This window comes from Mustelus asterias, chromosome 2 (assembly GCF_964213995.1).
Source record: "Mustelus asterias chromosome 2, sMusAst1.hap1.1, whole genome shotgun sequence".
Lineage (NCBI taxonomy): Eukaryota > Metazoa > Chordata > Chondrichthyes > Carcharhiniformes > Triakidae > Mustelus > Mustelus asterias.
In genome coordinates this window covers 46,754,848-46,781,281 of record NC_135802.1, presented here as the reverse complement: position 1 = coordinate 46,781,281, position 26,434 = coordinate 46,754,848, and the positions used below count along the sequence as shown (strand labels likewise).

Here is a 26,434-nt window from a genome sequence, read left to right as displayed (position 1 = left end):
AGATTTCCAGAAGGCGTTCGATAATGTGCCTCACAAAAGGTTGCTGCAGAAGATTGGGGTACACGGAGTTAGGGGTAAGGTGTTGGCGTGGATTGGGGATTGGCTATCTAACAGGAAGCAGAGAGTTGGGATAAATGGGTGCTTTTCTGGTTGGCAGTTGGTGACCAGTGGCGTGCCGCAGGGATCGGTGCTGGGGCCTCAATTGTTTACCATTTACATAGATGATCTGGAGGAGGGGACTGAATGTAGGGTATTCAAGTTTGCTGATGACACGAAGGTGAGTGGGAAAGCGAATTGCGTGGAGGACGCGGAAAGTCTGCAGAGAGATTTGGATAGGCTGAGCGAGTGGGCGAGGATCTGGCAGATGGAATATAACGTTAGCAAATGTGAGGTTATCCACTTTGGAAGAAATAATAGTACATTGGAATATTATTTAAATGGAGAAAAATTACATCGTGCGACTGTACAGAGGGACCTGGGGGTCCTTGTGCACGAATTGCAAAAACTCAGTCTGCAGGTGCAGCAGGTGATCAAGAAGGCGAATGGAATGTTGGCCTTTATCGCGAGGGGGATAGAATATAAAAGCAGGGAGGTCTTGCTGCAACTGTACAAGGCACTGGTGAGGCCGCAACTGGAGTACTGTGTGCAGTTTTGGTCCCCTTATTTGCGAAAGGATATATTGGCCTTGGAGGGAGTGCAGAGAAGGTTCACCAGGTTGATACCGGAGATGAGGGGTGTAGCTTATGAGGAGAGATTAAACAGATTGGGTCTGTACTCGTTGGAGTTTAGAAGGATGAGGGGTGATCTTATAGAGACATATAAGATAATGAAGGGGCTGGATAGGGAAGAGGTGGAGAGATTCTTTCCACTTAGAAGGGAAACCAGAACTAGAGGGCACAGCCTCAAAATAAGGGGGGGCCGGTTCAGAACAGAGTTGAGGGGGAACTTCTTCTCTCAGAGGGTAGTGAATCTCTGGAATTCTCTGCCCATTGAAGTGGTGGAGGCTTCCTGGTTGAATATGTTTAAATCACGGGTAGATAGTTTTCTGATCGATAAGGGAATTAGGGGATATGGGGAGCAGGCGGGTAAGTGGAACTGATTCGCTTCAGATCAGCCATGATCTTGTTGAATGGCGGGGCAGGCTCGAAGGGCCAGATGGCCTACTCCTGCTCCTATTTCTTATGTTCTTATGTTCTTATACCAAATCCATGATGGATCTGTCCCTTCACATTTCCCTGGGACTTCCCTCAGAGGTCCGGGTGGGATGCAGTGATGGATTGCCCTATCTACAACATATATATTCCTTGGAAATTAGAGGAAGGACCGAATGCCATGTGAGAAGGCAAATTGGACAAACATTTGGAAAGAACCAATGGGTCTTTGGGGCTGAGGGCTGACTGATGCAGCTTTGTAGAGCAGACTAAGAACACTAACAGCAAGAGTCATTTCACTGCTGTAGGTCTGACAGACATAGGACACCGGTAGTATTTCCACTGCCATTTCTAAGCGTGGGGTTGATTTGGAGTGCTGTACTCATGATATACCAGGGAGATGATAATGGCCAGAATTCTGAAATGCAAACGTGTTATGATATATGAAGCAGACCAGTGATTTGTGCCCTGCTTGCCTGTGGGTGTGCAGGGGAATGGCAAAGTAAAGCTTTTACAACATCCTTGCATGGCAGAGTGCCACACCAGCTGCTACAGGAATAGTCTTTGTAACACAAAGGTCTCTGATAACTACGCTGAGATTATGAATTTGAGGTTGGTGTTCTGTGTCATCAACTCAATGAGGCAGATGATCAATATCACAGTTGCTCATCAGAAACGAAATTTACTCTCACAATTGCTATCCTCAAAGTATCCTGGTCTACTCACTGTCAAGTGTCTCGAGCTCCATTTGTGTTGTCAACCAACTGTTTCGTATTGTTACCAAGCAACCGGTTGATCTGCTGTGGTCTAGATAGAGACGATGCAAATTTGCAGTCATGATTTGCAGTCATCTCCATTTCAAATTGTAGTTCTCATGCACCTGTTAGATTCTCAAACTATGCCTTTGCTTTACGTTGTCACTTTGCAATTTTACGTCTGCTTTTGCTCTGATATTCTCATTGGATTGTGGTGATGGCTTAAGAATGGTCAGCGACATGTGAAAGATGCAACCTATCAAACATTTGGCTTGTGGTGTCTTTCCTGTCAGAGTGTGTAGGGTGGATCAACGTGTGCAAAGTAGGATATGAATGGGTCACTCAAATGTTTTCCTCTCCGACACACTAGCCCTCAGACTGTCCTTGATCACCCTGTTGAATCATTCGATACCACCATTCAATTGTGGGCTGTATTGCAATGTCAGATGGTGGTGGATTCTGTAGCTATAGGAACTCAGTGCACTGACTGGAAACAAACCACGGTCTATTATAACAATCTCTGGCCCTTTGCAATGAAGTAAGAAGCCTCACAACACCAGGTTAAAGTCCAACAGGTTTATTTGGTACCACAAGCCACAAGCTTTCGGAGCACTGCTCCTTCATCAGGTGAGTGGGAGTCGTGTTCACAAGCAGGGCATATAAAGACACAAACTCAATTTACAAGATAATGGTTGGAATGCGAATCTTTACAGGTAATCAAGTCTTAAAGGTCTCTGCAAGACATGCCGGATCATTGACACGGATGCTATAATCTCACATCAGAACACCATCCACCAGGTACACGGTGCATACTCATGCAACTTGGCCAACATTGTCTACCTGATATGCTGCAGGAAAGGATGTCCCGAGGCATGGTACATTGAGGAGACCATGCAGACGCTACGACAACGGATGAATGAACACCACTCGACAATCACCAGGCAGGAGTGTTCTCGTCCTGTTGGGGGACACTTCAGCGGTCACGGGCATTCAGCCTCTGATCTTCAGGTAAGCGTTGTCCTCGGTGGCCTTCATGACACACGACAACGCAGAATCGCTGAGCAGAAGCTGATAGCCAAGTTCCGCACACATGAGAACGGCCTCAACCGGGATCTTGGGTTCATGTCACACTATCTGTAACCCCCACGACTTGCCTGGGCTTGCAAAATCTCATTAACTGTCCTGACTGGAGACAATACACATCTCTTTAACCTGTGCTTAACGCTCTCTCCACTCACATTGTCCGTACTTTTAAGACTTGATTACCTGTAAAGACTCGCATTCCAACCATTATCTTGTAAATTAAGTTTGTGTTTTTATATGCCCTGTTTGTGAACACGACTCCCACTCACCTGATGAAGGAACAGCGCTCCGAAAGTTTGTGGCTTGTGCTACCAAATAAACCTGTTGGACTTTAACCTGGTGTTCTGAGACTTCTTACTGTGCTTACCCCAGTCCAACGCCGGCATCTCCACACCTTTGCAATGAAGCAATGATGCCGTGTTTGTTAAAACTACCTCTCCACTCACCTGATGAAGGAGCAGCACTCCGAAAGCTCGTGATTCCAAATAAACCTGTTGAAATTTAACCTGTTGTTGTGGGACTTCTTCCTTTGCAACGAAGACCATGAACAACGCGCAAAAAACCTTGATTCCTGGGGCTAATTGCACTTTTCCAAAAACATAAACTTTAATTGTCGCCATGGTTTTGTTTTCCATGGGATTGCTTATAGAGGTGTGGGGAATTGGTTTAACTGATTTTTCACTGTGTGTGCAAGCTACATAGTTTCTGATTAACTCTTCTGTATGGACCTTACGGGATCATTGTTTCATCCAAACAACACCCAGACATTCTTCATGGGAAAGATGCAGAACACTTTGCTGTCGGATAACTGAGATGCACATGCAATATAGATATCACGAAACAATGCAAGTTCATTATGCACTGTGTAGTGCATAATGATTGTTCCTCTATTTTGCAAGGTCACACAGTTTTGTTAGGTACTGGCTTACACTTAACCATCCAAAGACAGATTCATTATGCTCTGCTGTTTCCAGATGGTATCATTCATAGTTTATTTCCTAGATAAGCAGACTGCAACACTCCTAATAAAAGTACCCAATTGCAATTTATGAAGAAAATGAAACGCATCATCAAAACACAGATAAACTCTGACAGATTAGCTCATTGTGGCACATCTGCAGATAACGAGCCAAATTCCTTAACAGCACATGATATCAAAAAAAGTGACGGCAAGTATCCAAACATGGTTCTTCAGAAAACTGAAACAAGAGATATTTCAAAGCAATAGCCTGGTGCGCCTCCTTGATCCTGCTGTTCTCTACAACTTAAACTTACGCGATCCAAAAGTTTGAAGTGAATTTTACTTCTCTGCCCCGTTTTATTGCCCAGCTCCAAGGAGACATTTTGTGGAGGTCTCACTCAAGGAGTTCTTTGGCTGACAAACCATGGAGCGATGTGAGGGTGAATGGGATAAATGAAGCCAGTTTCAAGGATTGGGGTGATGGAATTGTAGCTTGAGTTCTCAGCAGCAGAATTATTGATAGGCCCAAGGAATATTGAGAGCAGACTGGAGGCTGAGATATTACAAACCAGGTCACGGGTGCGCCAAGTGTGTGAAACCTAGAATAGAGTAACATTCAAAAAATCATTATAAGCAGTAATTAAAGGGCATCAAGCAAGATCGAAAACACAATCTCAGTCAAACTCACGAGAGGAATATGGACCTGTTGCCAAGGTAGCATGAAAATGAATAAGTTCTGACTGAGTCCTGCATATTACTTAGAGGTCAGTTGGAGCAGTAGAATAAGACAGCATAAATTGAAAGAAACAAATGTTAAATTTAAAAGGGATTTTAAATGGAAGTTCTTTATTCAAAGAGCACTAAATATTTGAAATAATCTACTGGATAATACAGAAACAAATGTTGGGGCATTCAAGATGCAGATGAATTGTGGGATGGAAGAATTGCAATACTCATACAATCTTTTTCACCTACAACATGGGAGCACGGTGGCACAGTGGTTAGCACTGTTGCCTCACAGCGCCAGGGACCCGGGTTCAATTCCAACCTCGGGTCACTGTCTGTGTGGAGTTTGCATATTCTCCCGTGTCTGCATTGGGTTTCCTCCCACTGTCTAAAGATGTGCAAGTTAGGTGGATTGGCCATGGTAAATTGCCCCTTAGTGTCAGGGGGATTAGCAGGGTAAACATATGGGGTTACAGGAATAGCGCATGGGTGGGATTGTTGTTGGTGCAGGCTTGATGGGCCGAATGGCCTCTTCTGCACTGTAGGGACTCTGTGATTCTATGAACTAACTATGAGAGAGAGAATAAAGAAATGATCCAATATCATTTAAGAACAAAGGTATGGGATAAGGGCCAATCAACAGTGGTCATTTGCTTAAAAAAAAAGACAAAAATTAAGAGGACTGGAACTACGTATGCTTGGAAAAGTATAATAGATAATGTCAGACAAGAATGAGGCAAGATATATTTTCATTTACGATATACCAAGCACCAACATTTTTTTTACTGTATCTTCACATTCATGATGTTATGTTCCCTTTGGGGAAGGAGTGGAAGACTTTCCGAGCTGATTATCAGCCCGCTGAACCACATTGAAAGCTCCCTCCGTGGCCAACAAATCCTTGTGTTGGACACAGTGGGATTGTTGTTGGAGCTTCTGGCCCAGTGGTAGAGATACTCCCACTGCACCACAAGTCCTCCTGTCCGGCACCAGCAGTTAGACATCAGTGTGTAATAAAACTAGCACTGATTGCCAGCCAGCTGCATTTTAATGCAAGTTTCCAGCAATCAATTTTAACTCTTATGTCTACAATAGTAATTCTGCATTTTTTTAAAATGCAAATAAAACGAGATATAATATCAATCTACAATAAGAGTTCATTGTTTTTTTTATCAGTTTGCTGAGAACAATGTGGACATGAACAGATTTATAGTTTTGCAAGGCTCTCCAAAATCCACTCCATTATCTACAGCGAGAGTGAGTTCCCAACTCATTTCAGCTATCTATGCACATTTTTGCAGCTACAAAGAAGATCCGTTATTGGAAGGTTATGGCCACAGGAGCCATAAAGTGAATTTGATATGAGAAACTCAGGCTGGCAGACAATACAACTTTGCATGTGTTTGTACCAATGAAATAGGATTAGATAGAGGTTAGCAAGAAGATTAACCTCTCCTTCAATTCCAAGTCTGCACATTTTCATGAACAAACAAAAATGTTACACTGAATAATCGGTGCAGCAACAATGCACATTTGCATGATTGAATTATAACAAGAGGCCACAATTTTTCTTTCAATTAGGAACTGTATTATGCTTAACATTACTGAAATGAATGAAATGATCCATTCAGTAGTGAAACACTTCCAGTGACACAATTATTTTTGTTGCTTTGTATTTAGTCTTGTTGCTAGAGGATGGTGTGTGTCGATAGCATGTTACCATGCTGAACCCTTCCATAATGGACATCACGATCTGTCTCATTATTGTACAACACTTAGCTTTTCTTTGCAGGACTGGTGTCAGAAATTGCAGGCATCTTACACATGGGATTTTAAATTGCTGAGTAACATCCCTCCTCTTCTCGCATGTAGCAGGCAGACAACTAGCTCAAAGAACAAAGAACAGTACGGTGGCACAGTGGTTAGCACTGCTGCCTCACTGTGCAAGGGACACGGATTCAATTCCCGGCTTGGGTCACTGTCTGTGTGGAGTTTGCACGTTCTCCCCGTGAATGTGTGGGTTTCCTCCGGGTACTCTGGTTTACTCCCACAGTCCGAAAGACATGCTAGTTAGGTGCATTGGCCATGCTAAGTTCTCCCTTAGTGCATCCAAACAGGTGCCGGAGTGTGGCGACTAGGTGATTTTCACAGTAACTTCATTGCAGTGCTAATGTAAGCCTACTTGTGACACTAATAACAAACAAAAGAACAGTACAGCACAGGAACAGGTCCTTCGACCCAGCAAACCTACACTGATACATGACGCCTTTCTAAAGGAAAGACCTTTTGCTTCTATGTGGTCTGTATCCCTCTATTCCCTGCCTATTCATGTATCTGTCAAGATGCCTCTTAAATTTTGCTATTGTATCCGCTTCTGCCACCTCCTCTGGCAGTGCATTCCAGGCATTTACCACCCTCTGTGTAAAAAGCTTCCTTTCACATCTCAACAAAACAAAGAACAAAGAACAATACAGCACAGGAACAGGCCCTTCGGCCCTCCAAGCCCGCGCCGCTCCCCGGTCCAGGATTGAATCCTGAATCCAGGATCCCCGCCCAATTTTCCAGCCTATCTACATACTAATATCCTATCCCCGAGCTGTCCCTCACAGCTATGATGCTTTGTTCATCACAACCTATTAACTCACCCCTACCCCCCCCATTCCAGACCATGTGATCTCCAGGGAGAGGCGAAAACCCAGAGTGAAAACCCCAGGGCCAATATGGGGGAAAAAAAATCTGGGAAATTCCTCTCCGACCCCCTGAGGCGATCGAAACGAGTCCAGGAGATCACACTGGCCCTGATCGGAAAGTGCTTCCCAACCCTATTCATTTCCACTTCCACGAACACCATATGAATTCCCTGCCCCCGAGACAGGTTCCCAACTATCCGCAGTCTTGCTCTGTACTGGCACCAGCAAGATGATCATAGAATGAAGCCTTGAAACGAGAAACAAAGAACAATTAGGCCGCGCCGCTCCCTGGTCCAAACTAGACCACTCTTTTGTATCCCTCCATTCCCACTCCGTTCATATAGCTGTCTAGATAAGTCTTAAACGTTCCCAGTGTGTCCGCCTCCACCACCTTGCCCGGCAACCCATTCCAGGCCCCCACGACCCTCTGTGTAAAATATGTCCTTCTGATATCTGTGTTAAACCTCCCCCCCTTCACCTTGAACCTATGACCCCTCGTGAACGTCACCACCGACCCGGGGAAAAGCTTCCCACCGTTCACCCTATCTATGCCTTTCATAATTTTATACACCTCTATTAAGTCTCCCCTCATCCTCCGTCTTTCCAAGGAGAACAACCCCAGTTTCCCCAATCTCTCCTCATAACCAAGCCCCTCCATACCAGGCAACATCCTGGTAAACCTCCTCTGTACTCTCTCCAAAGCCTCCACGTCCTTCTGGTAGTGTGGCGACCAGAACTGGACGCAGTATTCCAAATGCGGCCGAACCAACGTTCTATACATCTGCAACATCAGACCCCAACTTTTATACTCTATGCCCCGTCCTATAAAGGCAAGCATGCCATATGCCTTCTTCACCACCTTCTCCACCTGTGACGTCACCTTCAAAGATCTGTGGACTTGCACACCCAGGTCCCTCTGCGTCTCTACACCCTTTATGGTTCTTCCATTTATCGTGTAGCTCCTCCCTACATTATTCCCACCAAAATGCATCACTTCGCATTTATCAGGATTGAACTCCATCTGCCATTTCTTTGCCCAAATTTCCAGCCTATCTATATCCTTCTGTAGCCTCTGACAATGTTCCTCACTATCTGCAAGTCCTGCCAGTTTTGTGTCGTCTGCAAACTTACTGATCACCCCAGTTACTCCTTCTTCCAGATCATTTATATAAATCACAAAAAGCAGAGGTCCCAATACAGAGCCCTGCGGTACACCACTAGTCACAGGCCTCCAGCCGGAAAAAGACCCTTCCACTACCACCCTCTGTCTTCTATGACCAAGCCAGTTCTCCACCCATCTAGCCACCTCCCCCTTTATCTAGCCACCTCCTTTAAACTTCCCCCTTTTACCTAAACCTTTGTCCCCTAGTAATTGACATTTCTACCCTGTCAGTTTTTAATGCTACAATATGTCTCTGAATCATAAAATTAGTCACTGCATATTTAGAGTGCATGTTCATTATTCAAAACTCATCTTTGTTCAAATTTCTTTTCAAAATTTGCGATGGCATTTAAGTAATCTATATATTGTGTCACAATATTTGAGCGTCAGGGAGTATTCGTGATGGTTGTTACTATATGAAGAAATTATGTGTGTGCTTTGGTGCAAAGCATCTCCATTTATGAGTATGGATCAAGAACAGGACAATAATGTTGGCTGCTCAAATTTGGGCCTCACATTTAATGAGGCTTAATGCCTTCAGCAGAACTTCACAACTTCTGTACAAATATGTAGAAGGAATGGGTTTGAAAGACCAAATGGAAATGTTACATTCCATATTTCCTCATGATATCAATAGAAAATATTGTCCTACTTTGGTACAGTAAAATTAAGGCTGATTATCTTCTCCAGCTGCAGTACACTGTTTCAATGGTTCTTTGCTCTGTGGGTCCAGTGAAAAGTGTATCCCAGTAACACAGCGATGTGATGGTGTCATTGACTGTGGAGATTTCAAATCCGATGAATCTAGCTGCTCAGGTAGGAAAGCAAATGGGAAACAATTTAATTCCAAAGTTGGTTCATTCTGTTTTTTTAATATCCAATGTAATATCACCTCAGTTTATTAATGACATTTGCAATTTTGCTCTCTTGTAGAATGTCCAAATGCCTATTGTAAAAATGGAGGAACCTGCATCGTTAATAACAGAATTGCATTGTGCAGGTAGGTGTTTGTATAACTGTTACAGGATACTTTAGGATCAAAAATTTGAAAGTTCAAGCTTCATCTCTTCCCGTCATTTATGCAGATTGTCAGAATAGGGCAAATTGTGGAATGCTGTGAAGCCATCTGTCCTCCTCATTACAAATCCAAACGTTTGTGCTTTGTATTCTTATGTTGCTATAATGTTGCAGATACAATTTGTGAAAGGTGCTCATTCTGACTATTATGCAAACAGGATGCATTGAGTTATACTGATAATTCTGCACCATTGTCGGTTCAGTGGGAGGGGAGACTTGGGGAATGTATACATTAAGATCTGCTAATCATTATCTGAATGCAGATGACATTTTTAATGTCAGTGTGATATCTTAAATAATTGGCGAGCACCAGGTTTAGTAACTAAACAAACTATTTATTGTAACGAATAAACTATGCACAGAATGCAAACGAATGTGCTACCAACTATTTTGACTCCAGTCTCTGACTGGGAAAACTTGCGTTCAGCCCCAGGGTTGACCAATCGGGACACATGACCCCCTGAAACCTCACCACTAAAAGGGGTTCACTACTAGATCCCTTCCCCATTGAGTCCTTTATTACCATTTCCAAACAAAAGTTAAACGATTTGCCATAAAAGCAACATAAACAAGTTCTTTAACACAGTTCATCATAAGATCAGCCTGTCAGGGGACTGTCTCTTCCCCTGGCAGTGACATAGTTCAGCAGGTGTTTTCTCCACAGCAGAGGTAGCTTCGGTTTGACTTTTAGGAATTTAGGAACTTGCAAAGGTGCATCTGTGCTTTTACTACTTCAATTCCTGCAATACTCGGCCCTTCCTCAGGTTGACTTGCTTCTATACTTTCATGCACATTACTGGCAGGTATAATCAGGGAAGACTGACTCACTGGTTCTCTTATGTGACTCCCTTCTTCTCAAGTGATCTAAATGCTTTTTCAGGATTTTATCTTTAACTTTAATCTCAGGCCATTCTGGCCACGACAACACCTGGGACCCAATTCAAACCAGTTCCAATCTTTTTAACATATACTAGATCATCCACTTCGAACTTCCTCTCAATCCTAGTTGAATTGTGATTCTTCTTTTGAACACTTTGCTTTGCCCTCACTCTCCCCGCCAAATTGGGAAACACCAGGTCCAACCTGGTCCTCTTATGCATACCGATCAGCAACTCAACAGGAGTTACTCCAGTGGTCACATGTGGCATTGTCCTGTAGTTAATGAGAAAACGTGTAAATTTTGTCTGCTGGGATACTGGTAGCTGCTTTTTTATGGCTGCCTTAAAGGTTTGTACAGCCTCTAGGCAAGTCCATTCAATGAGGGGTGATAAGGTGCGGTATGTATATGCTTGATGCAATTTGATGACATGAAATTTGGAATTCCTCACTGGTAAATGCTGTTCCATTGTTTGAAACCAACACCTTTGACAATCCATGGGTGGCAAAGCTTTGTCTTAACTTTTCCACTATTGCAAAATAAGTCGTGCACTTCATTTCATAAATATCCAACCATTTTGAGTGTGCGTCTACAACAAGTAGGAACATTGAACCCATTAATGGGCCTATAAAATCCACATGAAATCTCACCCATGACCGACATGGCCATTCCTAAAGGTGCAACGGGACTGCAGATGGTAATGTTTGTTGCAAATGGTAGTTTTCACACGACTTAGCCATGCTCCCTATATCTGCATCTATCCCAGGCCACCAAAGGTAGTTGCGAGCCAACATTTGGACATACTTGGGTGGGCGTTCTGTAATTCCTCAAGTAGCAGCTCTCTGTCAGGCATGGGGGTGACCACCCTTGCTCCCCACAGAAGGATGCCATCCGTTTTTTGTTCATTTGTCGGACATGGGAGTCGCTGGCTGGCCAGCATTTATTGCCCATCCCTAGTTGTCCTTGAGAGGGTGATGGTGAGCTGCCTTCTTGAATCGCTGCAGTCCACATGCTGTGGTTTGACTCACAATGCCGTTAGGGAGGGAATTCCAGGATTTTGACCCAGTGACTGCGAAGGAACGGCGATATATTTCCAAGTCAGGATGGTGAGTGGCTTGGAGAGGAACTTGCAGGTGGTGATGTTCCATGTAACTTCACAGCTCAATTCATCCTTCCTTTTTTGAAAGGGTTTTAGCTGTTCAGACAGTCTACCATAATGATAGCCATGAAGAATCATGTATTTTACTTTGGATAATATTGGATCTCTTTGAGTCCAGTATTTGACCGGCTGTGCAACGCAGTAATGTTTCAAGAAAATCAAAGGCTAAGATAATTTCTCGTGGCACTGTTGGGGGTGGTGTACTTTCTGGCTATGGGAGATGGCGCCAAGCATCTGTGTTTGATATATGTGTCCCTGGTCAGTGTTGAAAGCACAGTAAGAAGTCTCACAACACCAGGTTAAAGTCCAACAGGTTTATTTGGTAGCACAAGCTTTCGGAGTGTCCCTCCTTCTTCAGGTGAGTGAGGAGTTGTGTTCACAAACAGGGCATATATAGACACAAAATCAATTTACAAAATAATGGTTGGAATGCGAGTCTTTACGAGTAATCAAGTCTTAAAGGTACAGACAATGTGAGTGACAGAGGGTTAAGCACAGGTTAAAGAGATATGAACTGTCTCCAGCCAGGACAGTTAATCAGATTTTGCAATCCCAGGCAAGTCGTGGGGGTTACAGATATTGTGACATGAACCCAAGATCCCAGTTGAGGCCGTCCTCATGTGTGTGGAACTTGGCTATCAGTCTCTGCTCAGCGACTCTGCGCTGTCGTGTGTCGTGAAGGCCGCCTTGGAGAACGCTTACCCGAAGATCAGAGGCTGAATGCCCGTGACTGCTGAAATGTTCCCCAACAGGAAGAGAACACGCCTGCCTGGTGATTATCGAGCGGTGTTCATTCATCCATTGTCATAGCGTCTGCATGGTTTCCCCAATGTACCATGCCTCGGGACATCCTTTCCTGCAGCGTATCAGGTAGACAACGTTGGCCGAGTTGCAAGAGTATGAACCATGTACCTGGTGAATGGTGTTCTCATGTGAGATGATGGCATCTGTGTCGTTGATCCAGCACGTCTTGCAGAGGTTGCTATGGTAGGGTTGTGTGGTGTCGTAGTCACTGTTCTCCTGAAGGCTGAGTAGTTTGGAGCGGACAATTGTCTGTTTGAGGTTTTGCGGCTGTTTGAAGGCAAGAAGTGGGGGTGTGGGGATGGCCTTGGTGAGATGTTCGTCTTCATTGATGACATGTTGAAGGCTCCGGAGAAGATGTCGTAGCTTCTCCGCTCCGGGCAAGTACTGGACGACGAAGGGTACTCTGTCCACCGTGTCCCGTGTTTGTCTTCTGAGGAGGTCGGTGCGGTTTTTCACTGTGGCACGTCAGAACTGTCGATCGATGAGTCGAGCGCCATATCCTGTTCTTATGAGGGCATCTTCCAGTGTCTGTTGCAATCCTCCTCATCTGAGCAGATCCTGTGTATATGGAGGGCTTGTCCGTAGGGGATGGCTTCTTAGAGTGTTTAGGGTGTAATCTGGAGAAGTGGAGCATCGTGAGGTTATCCGTGAGCTTGAGGTACAGTGAGGTGCTGAGGAGACCGTCCTTGATGGAGATGTGTATGTCCAAGAATGCAACCGATTCCACACCGACCTCCTCAGAAGACAAACACGGGACACAGCGGACAGAGTACCCTTCATCGTCCAGTACTTCCCTGGAGCAGAGAAGCTACGACATCTTCTCCGGAGCCTTCAACATGTCATCGATGAAGACGAACATCTCGCCAAGACCATCCCCACACCCCCACTTCTTGCCTTCAAACAACCGCACAACCTCAAACAGACCACTGTCCGCAGCAAACTACCTAGCCTTCAGGAGAACTGTGACCATGCCACCACACAATCCTGCCACAGCAACCTCTGCAAGACGTGCCAGATCATCGACACGGGTGCCATCATCTCATGTGAGAACACCATCCACCAGGTACACAGTACATACTCTTGCGACCCGGCCAACGTTGTCCTCCTGATACTCTGGCAGAAAAGGATGTTCCGAGGCATGGTACATTGGGGAGACCATGCAGACGCTGCGACAACGGATGAATGAACACCGCTCGACAATCACCAGGCAGGAGTGTTCTCTTCCTGTTGGGGAACACTTCAGAGATCACGGGCATTCAGCCTCTGATCTTCGGGTAAGCGTTCTCCAAGGCGGCCTTCACGACACACGACAGCGCAGAGTCGCTGAGCAGAAACTGATAGCCAAGTTCCACACACATGAGGACGGCCTCAACCGGGATCTTGAGTTCAAATCACACTGTCTGTAACCCGCGCGACTTGCCTGGGCTTGCAAAATCTCACTAACTGTCCTGGCGGGAGACAATACACATCTCTTTAACCTGTGCTTAACCCTCTCTCCACTCACATTGTCTGTACCTTTAAGACTTGATTACCTGTAAAGACTCGCATTCCAACCATTATCTTGTAAATTGGATTTGTGTCTATATGTGCCCTGTTTGTGAACACAACTCCTCACTCACCTGAAGAAGGAGGGACACTCCAAAAGCTTGTGCTACCAAATAAACCTGTTGGACTTTAGCTTGGTGTTGTGAAACTTCTTACTGTGCTTTCCCCAGTCCAACACTGGCATCTCCACATCAGTGTTGGAAGGCCAACAATAAAACTCAATATTGCATGTTGACCAACAAAGTCATCCTGCCTGGTGTGAATTTGGCCAAAGCTGGGCAATGAAATGTTCCATGATGCAATCTACATGGCAACACTACCACCAATCAGCATCCACCTGCCAACCAGTCAGCCCCCTCTTCTCATGCAGTTTAAATTATTGTTCGCCAGTTACTCTTGGAGATCTCTCATGAGCTATCCTGATGAGTGCAAGGTGCAAAACTTTGATAACATGGCTCTCTTTTCAGAAAGAATTAAAGTGAAAGACAAAGACTGAGAGCGAAAACAAAAAAGAATTTGCAGGTGTTAGATAAAAATAAACACCACCAGAAGAAAATTAATGAACAATTTATTTTATCTGTGAGCAATGACACTGGAGATCTACTTGTAGATATATAATATATTATATTTTATGTAGAAAGTAGAAACCCATTTATCTTGTGACATATTGAATTATTGTTGTAAGATTTATATTTGATGCTGTCGCCAAGGATTTGTGGAAAAATAGTCCCTCAGAGTTTTTGCAATTTATCAGGCTGGGTTTCTCCCGCAGTCTGCTGTGCTGTCAATGCCACTGCTACAAAAACGCACCTGGAGAGATTAAAATGAGACATTAATATTCATTCAGTAATGCTGATCTTTCCTTTCCAAAGTCAAACAAATTGATTTCTAGAATGGGATACGTTGAATTTCCTTTAGTGCCTTTTTTGCCTTCCTTTTCACGACATTCCAGATGGAAAATTTGTCATTTTTGCCAGATTTGTTGGTTGCTGGACCTCCTGCACTGCAAGTAAGCCAGTCGCACGAGTTGAAGTAAATTTTCCTCAGGCTTTTGGTGTTGTTGCAGATGGACATTTGGGTTCTTACATCATTTGCAGGACCACAGTGTATACTTCAGATACAAATTCACGCAAGATCTGCCTAGTTGTACCAAGTCCTGTGTGCCCCATCGACTGAACCTTAAAGGGACCATTGAAGGATGTTTAAAAAATGACTACAAAATGGTTTTAACATTTTATTTAAGGGGAGATGATGGCATAATGGTAATGTCACTGGACTGGTAATCAAGAGATCCAGACTAATGCCCTGGGAACTTGGGTTCAAATCCCACCATGGCAGCTGGTGGAATTTGAAATCAGTTAATAAATCTGGAATTGAAAGTTAGCCTCAGTGATGGTGACCATGAAACCATCATTGGTTGTCCTTAAAACTCATCTGGTTCACTAATGTCCCTTAAGGAAAGAAATCTGCTGTCCTTACTTGGTCTGGCCTGCACGTGACTCCAGACCACAGCAATGTGGATGACTCTTAACTGCCCTCTGAAATGACCAAGCAAAGTCAATTCAAAGGTAATTATGGATGGGCAACAAATGTTGGTGTCGCCAGCAATATCCACATTCATAAAATAATAAATAAAGTTATAGTATTCTTCCCTCTCAGGATCTACCTTTGGGCTACATCAGAGTCATCTTTCACAGGCCAATTATTCAAATATTTATGAGAGGTCCAATCTAGCAATGTATTAAAATAATAAATTATAATCTATTGCAAAAATTGAGATGCAAGTCCCATGTTCGTGCAGATTTTGGTAAAGCATAACCAAGATTTTCACTAGTACTACTAGGCTGAAGCAAGGAAGCATTACCACAAAAATGGTGAGGAAAATGCTTCTTGCTCCATTCCCACCCACTTCACTAATCAGCCAGGCATCCAGCCACATCTTGTTCCATAAGACCATAAGTTATAGGAGCAGAATTAGGCCATTCGGTCCTGCAAGTTTGCTCTGCCGTTCAATCATGGCTGATAAGTTTCTCAACCCCATTCTCCTGCCTTTTCCCCGTAACCTTTGATCCCCTTACCAATCAAGAACCTATCTATCTCTGCCTTAAATACACTCAATGACTTGGCCCCCTCAGCCTTCTGTGGCAATGAATTCCATAGATTCACCACCTTCTGGCTGAAGAAATTCCTCCTCATCTCAGTTTTAAAGGATCGTTCCTTTACTCTGAGGCTGTGCTCTCGGATCCTACTCTCTCCTGCAAATGGAAACATCTTCCCCATGTCTACTCTATGCAAGCCTTTCAGTATTCTGTAAGTTTCAATGAGATCCTCCCCATATCTTTCTAAACTCCATCGAGTACAGATCCAGGGTCCTCAAGCTGCTCCCCATACATCAAGCTTTTCATTCCTGGGATCATTCATGTGAACCTCCTGTGGACCCTCTCCAAGACCAACACATCCTTTGTTAGAAACAGGGCCCAAAATTGCTCACAATATTCCAGATGTGGTCTGACCAGAGCCTTATAAAGCCTCAGCAGTACATCCCTGCTTTTGTATTCTGGTCCTCTCGAAATGAATGCTATCATTGCATTTGCCTTCCTAACTATCAACTCAACCTGCAAGTTAACCTTAAGAGAATCCTGAACTAGGACTCCCAGTCCCTTTGCGCTTCCGATTTCTGAATTCTCTCCTCATTTAGAAAATAGTCCACACCTCTATTCTTCCTACCAAAATGCATAACCTCACACTTTCCAACGTTGCATTCCATCTGCCACTTCTTTGCCCACTCTCCTAACCTGTCCAAGTCCTTCTGCAGTCTCCCCACCATCTCAATACTACCTGTCCCTCGGCTATCTTTGAAAAGAGTAACAAGGGAGAGAGTAGGGCCTCTTAAGGATCAACAAGGTCATCTATGTGCCCAAGAGATGGGTGAGATCCTAAACGAATATTTCTCATCAGTATTTACTGTTGAGAAAAGCATGGATGGGAGGGAACTTGGGGAAATAAATAGTGATGTCTTGAGGAGTGTACATATTACAGAGAAGGAGGTGCTGGAAGTCTTAAAGCGCATCAAGGTAGATAAATCCCCGGGACCTGATGAAGTATATCCCAGGACATTGTGGGAGGCGAGGGAGGATATTGCGGGTCCCCTAGCCGAGATATTTGAATCATCAATAGTCACGAGTGAGGTGCCTGAAGATTGGAGAGTGGCAAATGTTGTGCCTTTGTTCAAAAAGGGCTGCAGGGAAAAGCCTGGGAACTCCAGGCCAGTGAGCCTCACATCTGTGGTGGGTAAATTGTTATAAGGTATTTTGAGAGACAGGATCTACAGGCATTTAGAGACGCAAGGACTGATTAGGGACAGTCAGCATGGCTTTGTGAGTGGAAAATCATGTCTCACAAATTTGATTGAGTATTTTGGAAGGGGTAACCAAGAAGGTAGATGAGGGCAGTGCAGTTGATGTTGTCTACATGGACTTTAGCAAGGCCTTTGACAAGGTACCGCATGGTAGGTTGTTGCATAAAGTTAAATCTCACGGGATCCAGGATGAGGTATCTAAATGGATACAAAACTGGCTTCTTGAAGCCAGAGGGTGGTTGTAAAGGGTTGTTTTTCAAACTGGAGGCCTGTGACCAGTGGTGTGCCTCAGGGATCAGTGCTGGGCCCACTGTTATTTGTCATTTATATTAATGATTTGGATGAGAATATAGGGGGCATGGTTAGTAAGTTTGCAGATGACACCAAGATTGGTGGCATGGTGGACAGTGAAGAAAGTTATCTCGGACTGCAACGGGATCTTGATCAATTGGGCCAGTGGGCTGACGAATGGCAGATTGAGTTTAATTTAGACAAATGCAAGGTGGTGCATTTTGGTAGATTGAACCAGGGCAGGACTTACTCAGTTAATGGTAGGGTGTTGGGGAGAGTTATAGAACAAAGAGATCTCGGGGTACATGTTCATAACTCCTTGAAAGTGGAGTCACAGGTGGACAGAGTGGTGAAGAAGGCATTCGGCATGCTTGGTTTCATCGGTCAGAACATTGAATACAGGAACTGGGACATCTTGTTGAAGTTGTACAAGACATTGGTAAGGCCACACTTAGAATACTGTGCAATTCTGGTCACCCTATTATAGAAAGGATATTATTAAACTAGAAAGAGTGCAGAAAATATTTACTAGGATGCTACCAGGACTTGATGGATTGAGTTATAAGGAGAGGCTGGATAGACTGGGACTTTTTTCTCTGGAGCGTAGGAGGCTGAGGGATGACCTTATAGAGGTCTATAAAATAATGAGGGGCACAGATCAGATAGAGAGTCAATATCTTTTCCCAAAGGTAGGGGAGTCTAAAACTAGAGGGCATAGGTTTAAGGTGAGAGGGGAGAGATACAAAAGTGTCCAGAGGGGCAATTTTTTCACACAGAGGGTGGTGACTGTCGAGAACAAGCTGCCAGAGGTAGTAGTAGAGGCGGGTACAATTTTGTCTTTTAAAAAGCATTTAGATAGTTACATGGATACAATGGGTATAGAGGGATATGCGATAAAATGCGGAGAATTGGGATTAGTTTAGGGGTTTTAAAAAAGAAAGGGCGGCATGGACAAGTTGGGCCAAAGGGCCTGTTTCCATACTGTAAACCTATATGACTCTATGACTCTATCTGCACACGTAGCCACAATGCCCTCAGTTCCTTCATTTAGATCATTTATGTATAAAGTGAAAAGTGGGACTTCCCCCGGCATCAAGGACCTGGGGGAGGGGTGGGGGTTGTGGGGGGCGGGGGGGTGTGGGTGACACCCACCTAGTCCAAGTCCCGCCCACTGAGAGCTTCCAGCCAACCAGAAGCCAACAGCTCTATTGAATGGCAGTGTGGAGGCAGTGGATGCTGCCGGGACAACATCCACCGATACCTCAGGTCATCATTAGATCCCTGGGGTGTGTGACAGCAGGAAGGGGGAGGTTGAAGGTCACAGGGATGGAGGCTTGGTAGCAAGAGTAGTAGGGTGACTCTTGATGCTGGGTCCCTCAATCAGGCACTGATTGCCTTTTGAATAGAGAGCCCTCCCCCTCTACCCATCCTCCCATCACTGGGAGCTCATGAGCAATCCTGCATGGTTTTGATTGTTGTGATCCTCGCAAGATGAACCCCCTGCCCACTTCTTGGTTAACACCAGGGGTGACGGATAAGGCCCTTAAGTGGCCATTAATTGCCCACTTAAAGGCCTCATTTGGCGGCTGGGTGGAAAGGCTGCCCACAGGCCTCTCTGCCAGTTACTTAATCAGGGTGGAAGTGGGAAAGTGGTGAAGTTCTCACACTTTTGCCTGATTAAATGCTACCAAACCCACCAGAAAGAGGGCATCAGATTCCACCTAGATGTGCCCAAGATGCCTAGAGTAACCTGATTGAGACATGGTTCACTTAGACTGAGTCAGTGCAGCCTTCTAACAAAGAAATTCTGGACCCATCTGCACCAGCACCACATTTCTGTTGTATTCATTCACGGGATGTGGGCGTCACTGGCTAGGCCAGCACTTATTGCCCATCCCTTATTGTCCCCCAGAGGACATTTGAAAGTCAACCACACTGCTGTGACTCTGGAGTCACATATAGACCAGATCAGATAAGAATGGCAGATTTCTATCCCTAAAGGACATTTGTGATCCAGATGGGTTTTTACAAAATTTGATAATGGTTTCATGGTCATCAATAGACTTTTAATTCCAGATTTTATTAAATTCAAATGGTACCATTTGCCAGGATGGGATTTAAACTAGACCCCTAGATTTTGCCCTGGTAGATTACTAGCCTGTTGCCAATGTCACTATACCACTGCCTCTTCCAACACTCAGTACTAATCAATCTTACAATCAACAGCTTTGACAAAGAAACATCTGGACTTGAAACGTCAGTTCTTTTGTCTCCTTACAAATGCTCCCAGACCTGCTGAGATTTTCTAGCATTTTCTCTTTTGGTCTCACAATAAACAATTTGTGTCTTTCACAGACACCCGTTGCTGATCTTAAATAAAAAGCAAAATACTGCGAATACTGGCTATCGGGAATGAACAAAGTGCTAGAAAAATGGGCAGAATTTTACCGTCCAGCCTGCCATGGGAATTGTAGCAAGCGGACACGGACCATGCAAAGGTCCATTGACCTCGGGCAAGATTTTCCGGCCTTGGGGCGAGTGCACCCGTCCAACAAGTCTGACAGTGTCTCTGGAGAGAGAAATACAAGGCAGAATTTGCTCATTTTTTGACCAAGTGTCAACTCAGGCGGGTAAAGCAGGTTGTAACCCACCCACTCCACTGCAGGCTTTTACCGCCATATTTTTTACATTTAATCAAAAAATGTTGGGGTCCTATGAAATCTTGCTGAATGAGCCCATCCCGCCAGCAATCTCGGCTCTTGACAGATCGGGGCGCCCCGATGTAAATACAATAAAACACTGAGAGCATATTTTACCATTTTGATTCTAAATGCTGGGCGGACCTGAAAGTGCGGGCCCGATTTTACCATCGCGTTGCGCCCGTTTTTGGGCGGGAAAACTTGGTAAAGTCGGGTGTGAGGCGTGTAGCACGATCCGTGCCCTCCTCCGCGCCGGTTCCCACTTTACCAAGGCCCAAAAATGGCCACGATCGGGATTGCCCCCGAAATGGGCACGGCAGCCATTTAAATGCATTTGCATACATTTAAATTGACTTAATGGGCTGCACACCCAACCTTACCGGCACTTCCCCCTTTACCCCGTGTTCGCCCATCCAGATTCGACACGAAACAGACATGCTCCACAAAAGTCCAATTCAGATGCTCCAGTTAGTGAGGAGGTAAGTGCCGAGCATCCGACAGCTCTCTGCCTGAGATCAGTGAGGGGGAAGGGGGGGGGTCTGCTGCCATTCTGCCTGAGATCAGTGAGGGGGAAGGGGGGGGGTCTGCTGCCATTCTGCCTGAGATCAGTGAGGGGGAAGGGGGATCCACTGCCTCTCTGCCTGTGATCAGTTTGTGGGAAGAGGGGTTCTGCTGCCACTCTGCCTGAGATCAGTGAGGGGGAAGGTGGAGTTATGCAGCCATTCTGCCTGAGATCAGTGACGGGGAAGGCAGGTCCGCTACCACTCTGCCTGAGATCAGTGATGGGGAAGGCAGGTCCGCTACCACTCTGCCTGAGATTGGTGGGGGGAAGGGTCTGTGATTGTTCTGTGTGGTGGGGTTGTGAGGGGATAAGGGGGTTAGTAATGTTGTGGGGGTGGGGCAATGTCTGTGGGGGCCAGGGGGAGGCGTTATCCAGCCTGGAAGGGATGTGGCAGGGAAGCCACATTTTATACTTTTTTTGCGCATGTGCAGTTGGAGGCGCCGATCGGAGCTGCAGGATTTCGGGCGTGTTAAGCCCCGCCCACAGACTTGTGCAGCGCAATTCAGAATCGCTGATATTTCTTTAGGCAGAGTGCGTATGGGGGAGCCTGAGAACGGGTCTAAAAGTCGGATCTGAAACACTCCCAGTTTCAATTCCCCCCAGCACTTAGAATCAAAATGGTAAAATAGGGCCCTAAGAGTATTTCAGATCCAATTTTCAGCCCCGTTCTGAGGCGCCCCCATACACACTCTGCCTGCAAAAATATCAGCGATTCCAATCAGGCTGCAGAAGCCTGTAGGTGGGGCTTAACGCCCACAATCCTGCAGCTCCGATCGGCGCCTCCAACTGCGCATGTGCAAAAAAAAAGATAGAATGCTGCTCCCCGTCACATCCCTTCCGGGCCGGATAACACCTCCCCCCAGTCCCCACAGACATTGTCCCACCCCCACAACATTACTGACCCCCTTATCCCTCCACCCCCGCCACTCAGACCAATTTCAGGCCCCTCCCCCCTTCACCCCACTGATCACAGGCAGAGTGACAGTGGACTCACCCCCCACCCCCTGCCCACCGATCTCGGCACTTACCTCCTCACTAACCCTCACTGATGGAGTGCCCGAATCGGACTTATATGAACCATGTCTGTTTTGTGCCGATTCCAGATGGGCAAGTACGGTAAAGGGGGAAGTGCTGGTAAAGTTGGGGGGCGTGCGGCCCATTAAGTCAATTTAAATGCATGCAAATGCATTTAAATGACCGTCATGCCCGTTTCAAGCGCTGTCCCGATCGCGGCCATTTTCGGGCCTTGGTAAAGAGGGAGCGGGCGCAGATTGTGCTTCTCCCCTCACTCCCGACTTTACCAAGTTTTCACACCCAAAAACGGGCGCAACTCAATGGTAAAATAGGGCCCTGAGTCCCTTAGCTCCAAGGTGAGCAAGGGTGGGAACTAAACATTGAGGGCTATTCAGTGTTTAGGAAGGACAGATGGAAAGGAAAAGCTGGTGGAGTTTGGAGTTGCATTGTTGATTAAAGATGATATTGATATGATATTGGGGAAAGATATTAGCATAGATGATGTGGAATCTGTTTGGGTTGAGTTAAGAAACAACAAGCGGCAAAAAAACATTGGCATGGGTGTTATACAGACCACCAAACTGTAGTGAAAATGTTTTGAAAAGCATTAGATAGGAAATCAGAGAGGCATGTGTTAAAGGAAAACCTGTGATTATGGCCGACTTTAATCTGCATATAGATTATGAGAGTCAAATTAGTCACAATACAATAGAGGAGGAATTTCTGGCGTGCATACGGGATGGTTTCTGGAGCAATACGCTGAGGAACCAACAAGGGAGCAGGCCATCTTGAATTGTGTATTGTGCAATGAGAAAGGATTTGTTGGCAATCTAGTTGTGAGAGAACCCTTGGGAACGAATGATCATAATATGGTAGAATTCTTTGTCAAGGTGGATAATGATGTAGTTAGTTCTGAGACCAGGGGCCTGAATCTCAATAAAGGTAACTATGATGGCCTGAGGCATGAATTGGCCTTGATGGACTGGGTAACGTTACTGAAAGGAAAGACAGTGGACAGGCAATGGCAGGCATTTAAAGAATGAATATGTGAACTCCAGAAGTTGTTTGTTCCTGTTTGGCGCAAGAGTGGTATGGGAATTGTAGCCAAACCATGGCCTACAAGGGAAATTAGAGATAGTATCAGATTCAAGAAAGAAGCATACAAATTGGCAAGAAAAAGCAATAGGCCTGAGGATTGAGAGCAGATTAAAATTCAGCAAAGGGGGACTAATGGATTGATTAAGAAGGGAAAAGTAGAGTATGAAAGTAAGATGGCGGGGAACATAAAAACTGACTAAAAATTTAAACAAAAAATTTCTACAGATATGTAAAGGGAAAAAGATTGACAAAAATGAAACAGGAGAATTCATAACGGGGAGTAAAGAAATGGTTGAGGAATTAAATTTGTACTTTGCTTCAATCTTCACAAAGGAAGACATGAATAATGCACCAGAAGTACTGAGAGAAACATGTTTTAGTGAGGAGCTGAAGGAAATCAGCATCAGTAGGGAAATGGTTTTGGGGAAATTGATGGATTGAAGATGGATAAATCTCCAGGCCCTGATAATCTTCATCCCAGATTAAGGAAGTGGCCCTGGAAATACTAGATCCATATTGGTGGCTAAAGTGGTTATTTTCCAAAATTCTTTGGACTCTGGAATAGTTCCTACAGATTGGAGGGCAGCTAATATAAGCTCACTATTCAAAAAGGGAGGTGGAGAGAAAACAGGGAACTATAGACCAGTGAGCCTAACGTCAGTACTGGGGAAGTTGTGCGAGTCTATTATCAAGGATTTCATAACTCAACATTTGGAAGGCAGTGGTATAATCAGACAATGTCAGCATGGATTTACAAAAGGGAAATCATGCATGATGAATCTATTGGAATTTTTTGAGGATGTAACTAGTAGAGCCGACCGAAGAGAACCAGTGGATGTGGTTTATTTCGACTTTTCAGAAGGCTTTCGACAAGATCTCACACAACAGACTACTATGTAAAGTTAAAGCACATGGGATTGAAGGTAATGTCTTGAGATGGATAGAAAGCTGTAGCAGATAGGAAGCAAAGAGTTGGCAGAAATGAAATGGTTTTTTTTTGATTGGTAGTCAATGACTAGTGGGGTTCCACAAGGATCTGTGCTAGGACCCTAACTGTTCACATTATATATTAATGATTTGGAAGAGAAAACTGAATATATTATCTCCAAATTTGAAGATGATGCAAAGTTGGGTGGGAAGGTGAGCTGTGAGGAGGATGTAGAGATGCTTCAACTTAATTTGGACAGGCCGAATGTGTGGGCATCTGCATGGCAGATGCAGTATAAGTTGGATAAATGTGAGATTATCCACTTTGGCAGCAATAATAGGAAGACAGATTATTACTTGAATGGGTGTAAATTGAGAGAGGTGGATACTCAATGAGACCCTGGAGTCCTTGTGCATCAGTTGCTGAAAGTAAGCGCGCAGGTACAACAGGCTGTAAAGAGGGCAAATGGCATGTTGGCCTTCATAGCGAGAGGATGTGAGTATAGGGATAGGGATGTTTTGCTACAATTGTATAGGACATTGGTGAGGCCACATCTGAAGTATTGTGTGCAGTTTTGGTGGCCTTATCTGAGGAAGGATGTCCTTGCTATAGAGGGAGTACAGCGGAGGCTTACCAAGCTGATTCCTGGGATGGTAGGTCTGTCATATGAGGAGAGATTAAGTCGGTTAGGATCATATTCATTGGAGTTTAGAAGAGTGAGAGGGGATCTCATAGAAACTTCTAAAATTCTAACTGGGTTAGACAGGGTAGATTCAGAAATAACGTTCCCAATGGTAGGGGAGTCCTGAAATAGGGGTGATAATTTGAGGATAAGGGGTAAACCTTTTAGAACTGAGGTGAGGAGAAATTTCTTCACCCAGAGGGTGGTGAATGTGTGGAATTCACTACCACAGAATCTAGTTGAGGCCAAAACATTGTCTGATTTCAAGAAGATATTAGATATAGCTCTTGGGGCTAAAGGGATCAAGGGATATGGTGGGAAGGGGGGGATCAGGATATTGAATTTGATGATCAACCATAATTAAAATGAATGACGGAGCAGGCTTGAAGGGCCGAATGGCCTACTCCTGCTTCTAGTTTCTATGTTTCTATGATGGAGGTCCCATTATTGCAAAGCAGTAATCCCGTTACATCACTGCAGGGGGTGGCGACAGTTGAATGCGGAAATCCTGCCGGTCTAAATGCCATTTTGGAACTTTTCCTCGATTCTCCGCCTCCCCCTTGCCATTCCTGCCTACCGAAAATGGGGGCGGAAATCCTCCGTAGAGTTAACGTTTCAAGTTTGGAATGACTGTCTTTGGAACTCATCAAAACTTCAGAAGCTCATCTTTAACTTTTGTCTCACCATTATATAACACAGGAGGTCACTTGCTAAGCTAAAATGGACAAAATTGGAAATTGGGGCAAACAGATGAATGTTATGGCGCAGATAGATTAGACAGAAGTGTCATGATTTAACACTGTATTAATACCCATGTGTATTTGCTGTTTACCCATCCTTCCTGCTATATGGTGCTCCCCTTTGACATCAGCAGAAGTAGGGACAAGCAGCTCATTCCCTACTCTAGCTGCTCAAATACTGTTGGTCCCGGCCTGTGATCATGATTCCTCAAAGTCTGAGGAGTCTTTATTCAATTTCCTTGAGACACCTGAAGAGAGATGAAAGATGTGACTCAGAAGTGACACAGTAAAATGTTACGATATCATTGTGCACAGATCACCTGTCAGTGAGTGCGGACACCAAGTCAACAGGAGTGAGTGTTGTATGCCACATGGCTCTGTGACATTTAATTCTGTCACCAGATAACTGGGAGATCCTCATCTCCCTGCCTCTGATAGCCAGGCACACTGAGATCTGCCTTATATCCAGCTTCTTCTCCTTGACAGCTGTCAGTTTGCAGATGAGTGGAGAGCTCCAGCTCACTGCCTCTCCTTGGTGTTCTTGTCCTGCAAGAAAGGAAAGGAGAGACCTACAAATGTAAGGAATAGAATGTGTTGAAATAATACATGGACAACATTTGTGGAGGATTACTGAGGGATTTGCCGGAATTTTACCACCTTGCCCGCCCTAGGCTCGTGAGATCCCGATTCTGGGGCGGGCGAGGTGGTAAATTTCCGGCCAATTGTGTTTAAATAAGGGAGTGTGTCAATGATGGATAATCAGATGGGAATGTGACAAGGTGCCTATGCAGAGAGGGATGGGTGTGTCAGAAAGATAAGCTGGTATGATGAGTGTTGTGCAGGACAAGGCTTGGGAATGCAGAGTAAGTAGATTCGGGCTGTGACACACAGAATATACTTAAATGTATCATGCCACTCATCTTTCCTGACATGATTAAATCATCAAACTCCATCTGACACTGTATCCAGCTGCATGGCACCATAAGCCTGCCATAGATCTCCTTAATGACTGGCTCACTGAGGCAGACTTTTCCCTCCCTCAGTCAAGGAACAGAATCTTCCTGTGGGCCCT

General features: G+C 44.9%; 1 protein-coding gene across 1 annotated transcript in view; it reads left to right on the top strand.

The window, feature by feature from the left end:
- malrd1 (MAM and LDL receptor class A domain containing 1) overlaps window positions 1-26,434 on the top strand; it is a 272,050-nt gene that overhangs the window by 201,943 nt on the left and 43,673 nt on the right. Inside the window, exons 23-24 of the mRNA XM_078200291.1 lie at window positions 9,219-9,344; window positions 9,462-9,528. Of these exons, the coding sequence (XP_078056417.1) occupies window positions 9,219-9,344; window positions 9,462-9,528 (193 nt within the window). The remainder of the gene's footprint in view (window positions 1-9,218; window positions 9,345-9,461; window positions 9,529-26,434) is intronic.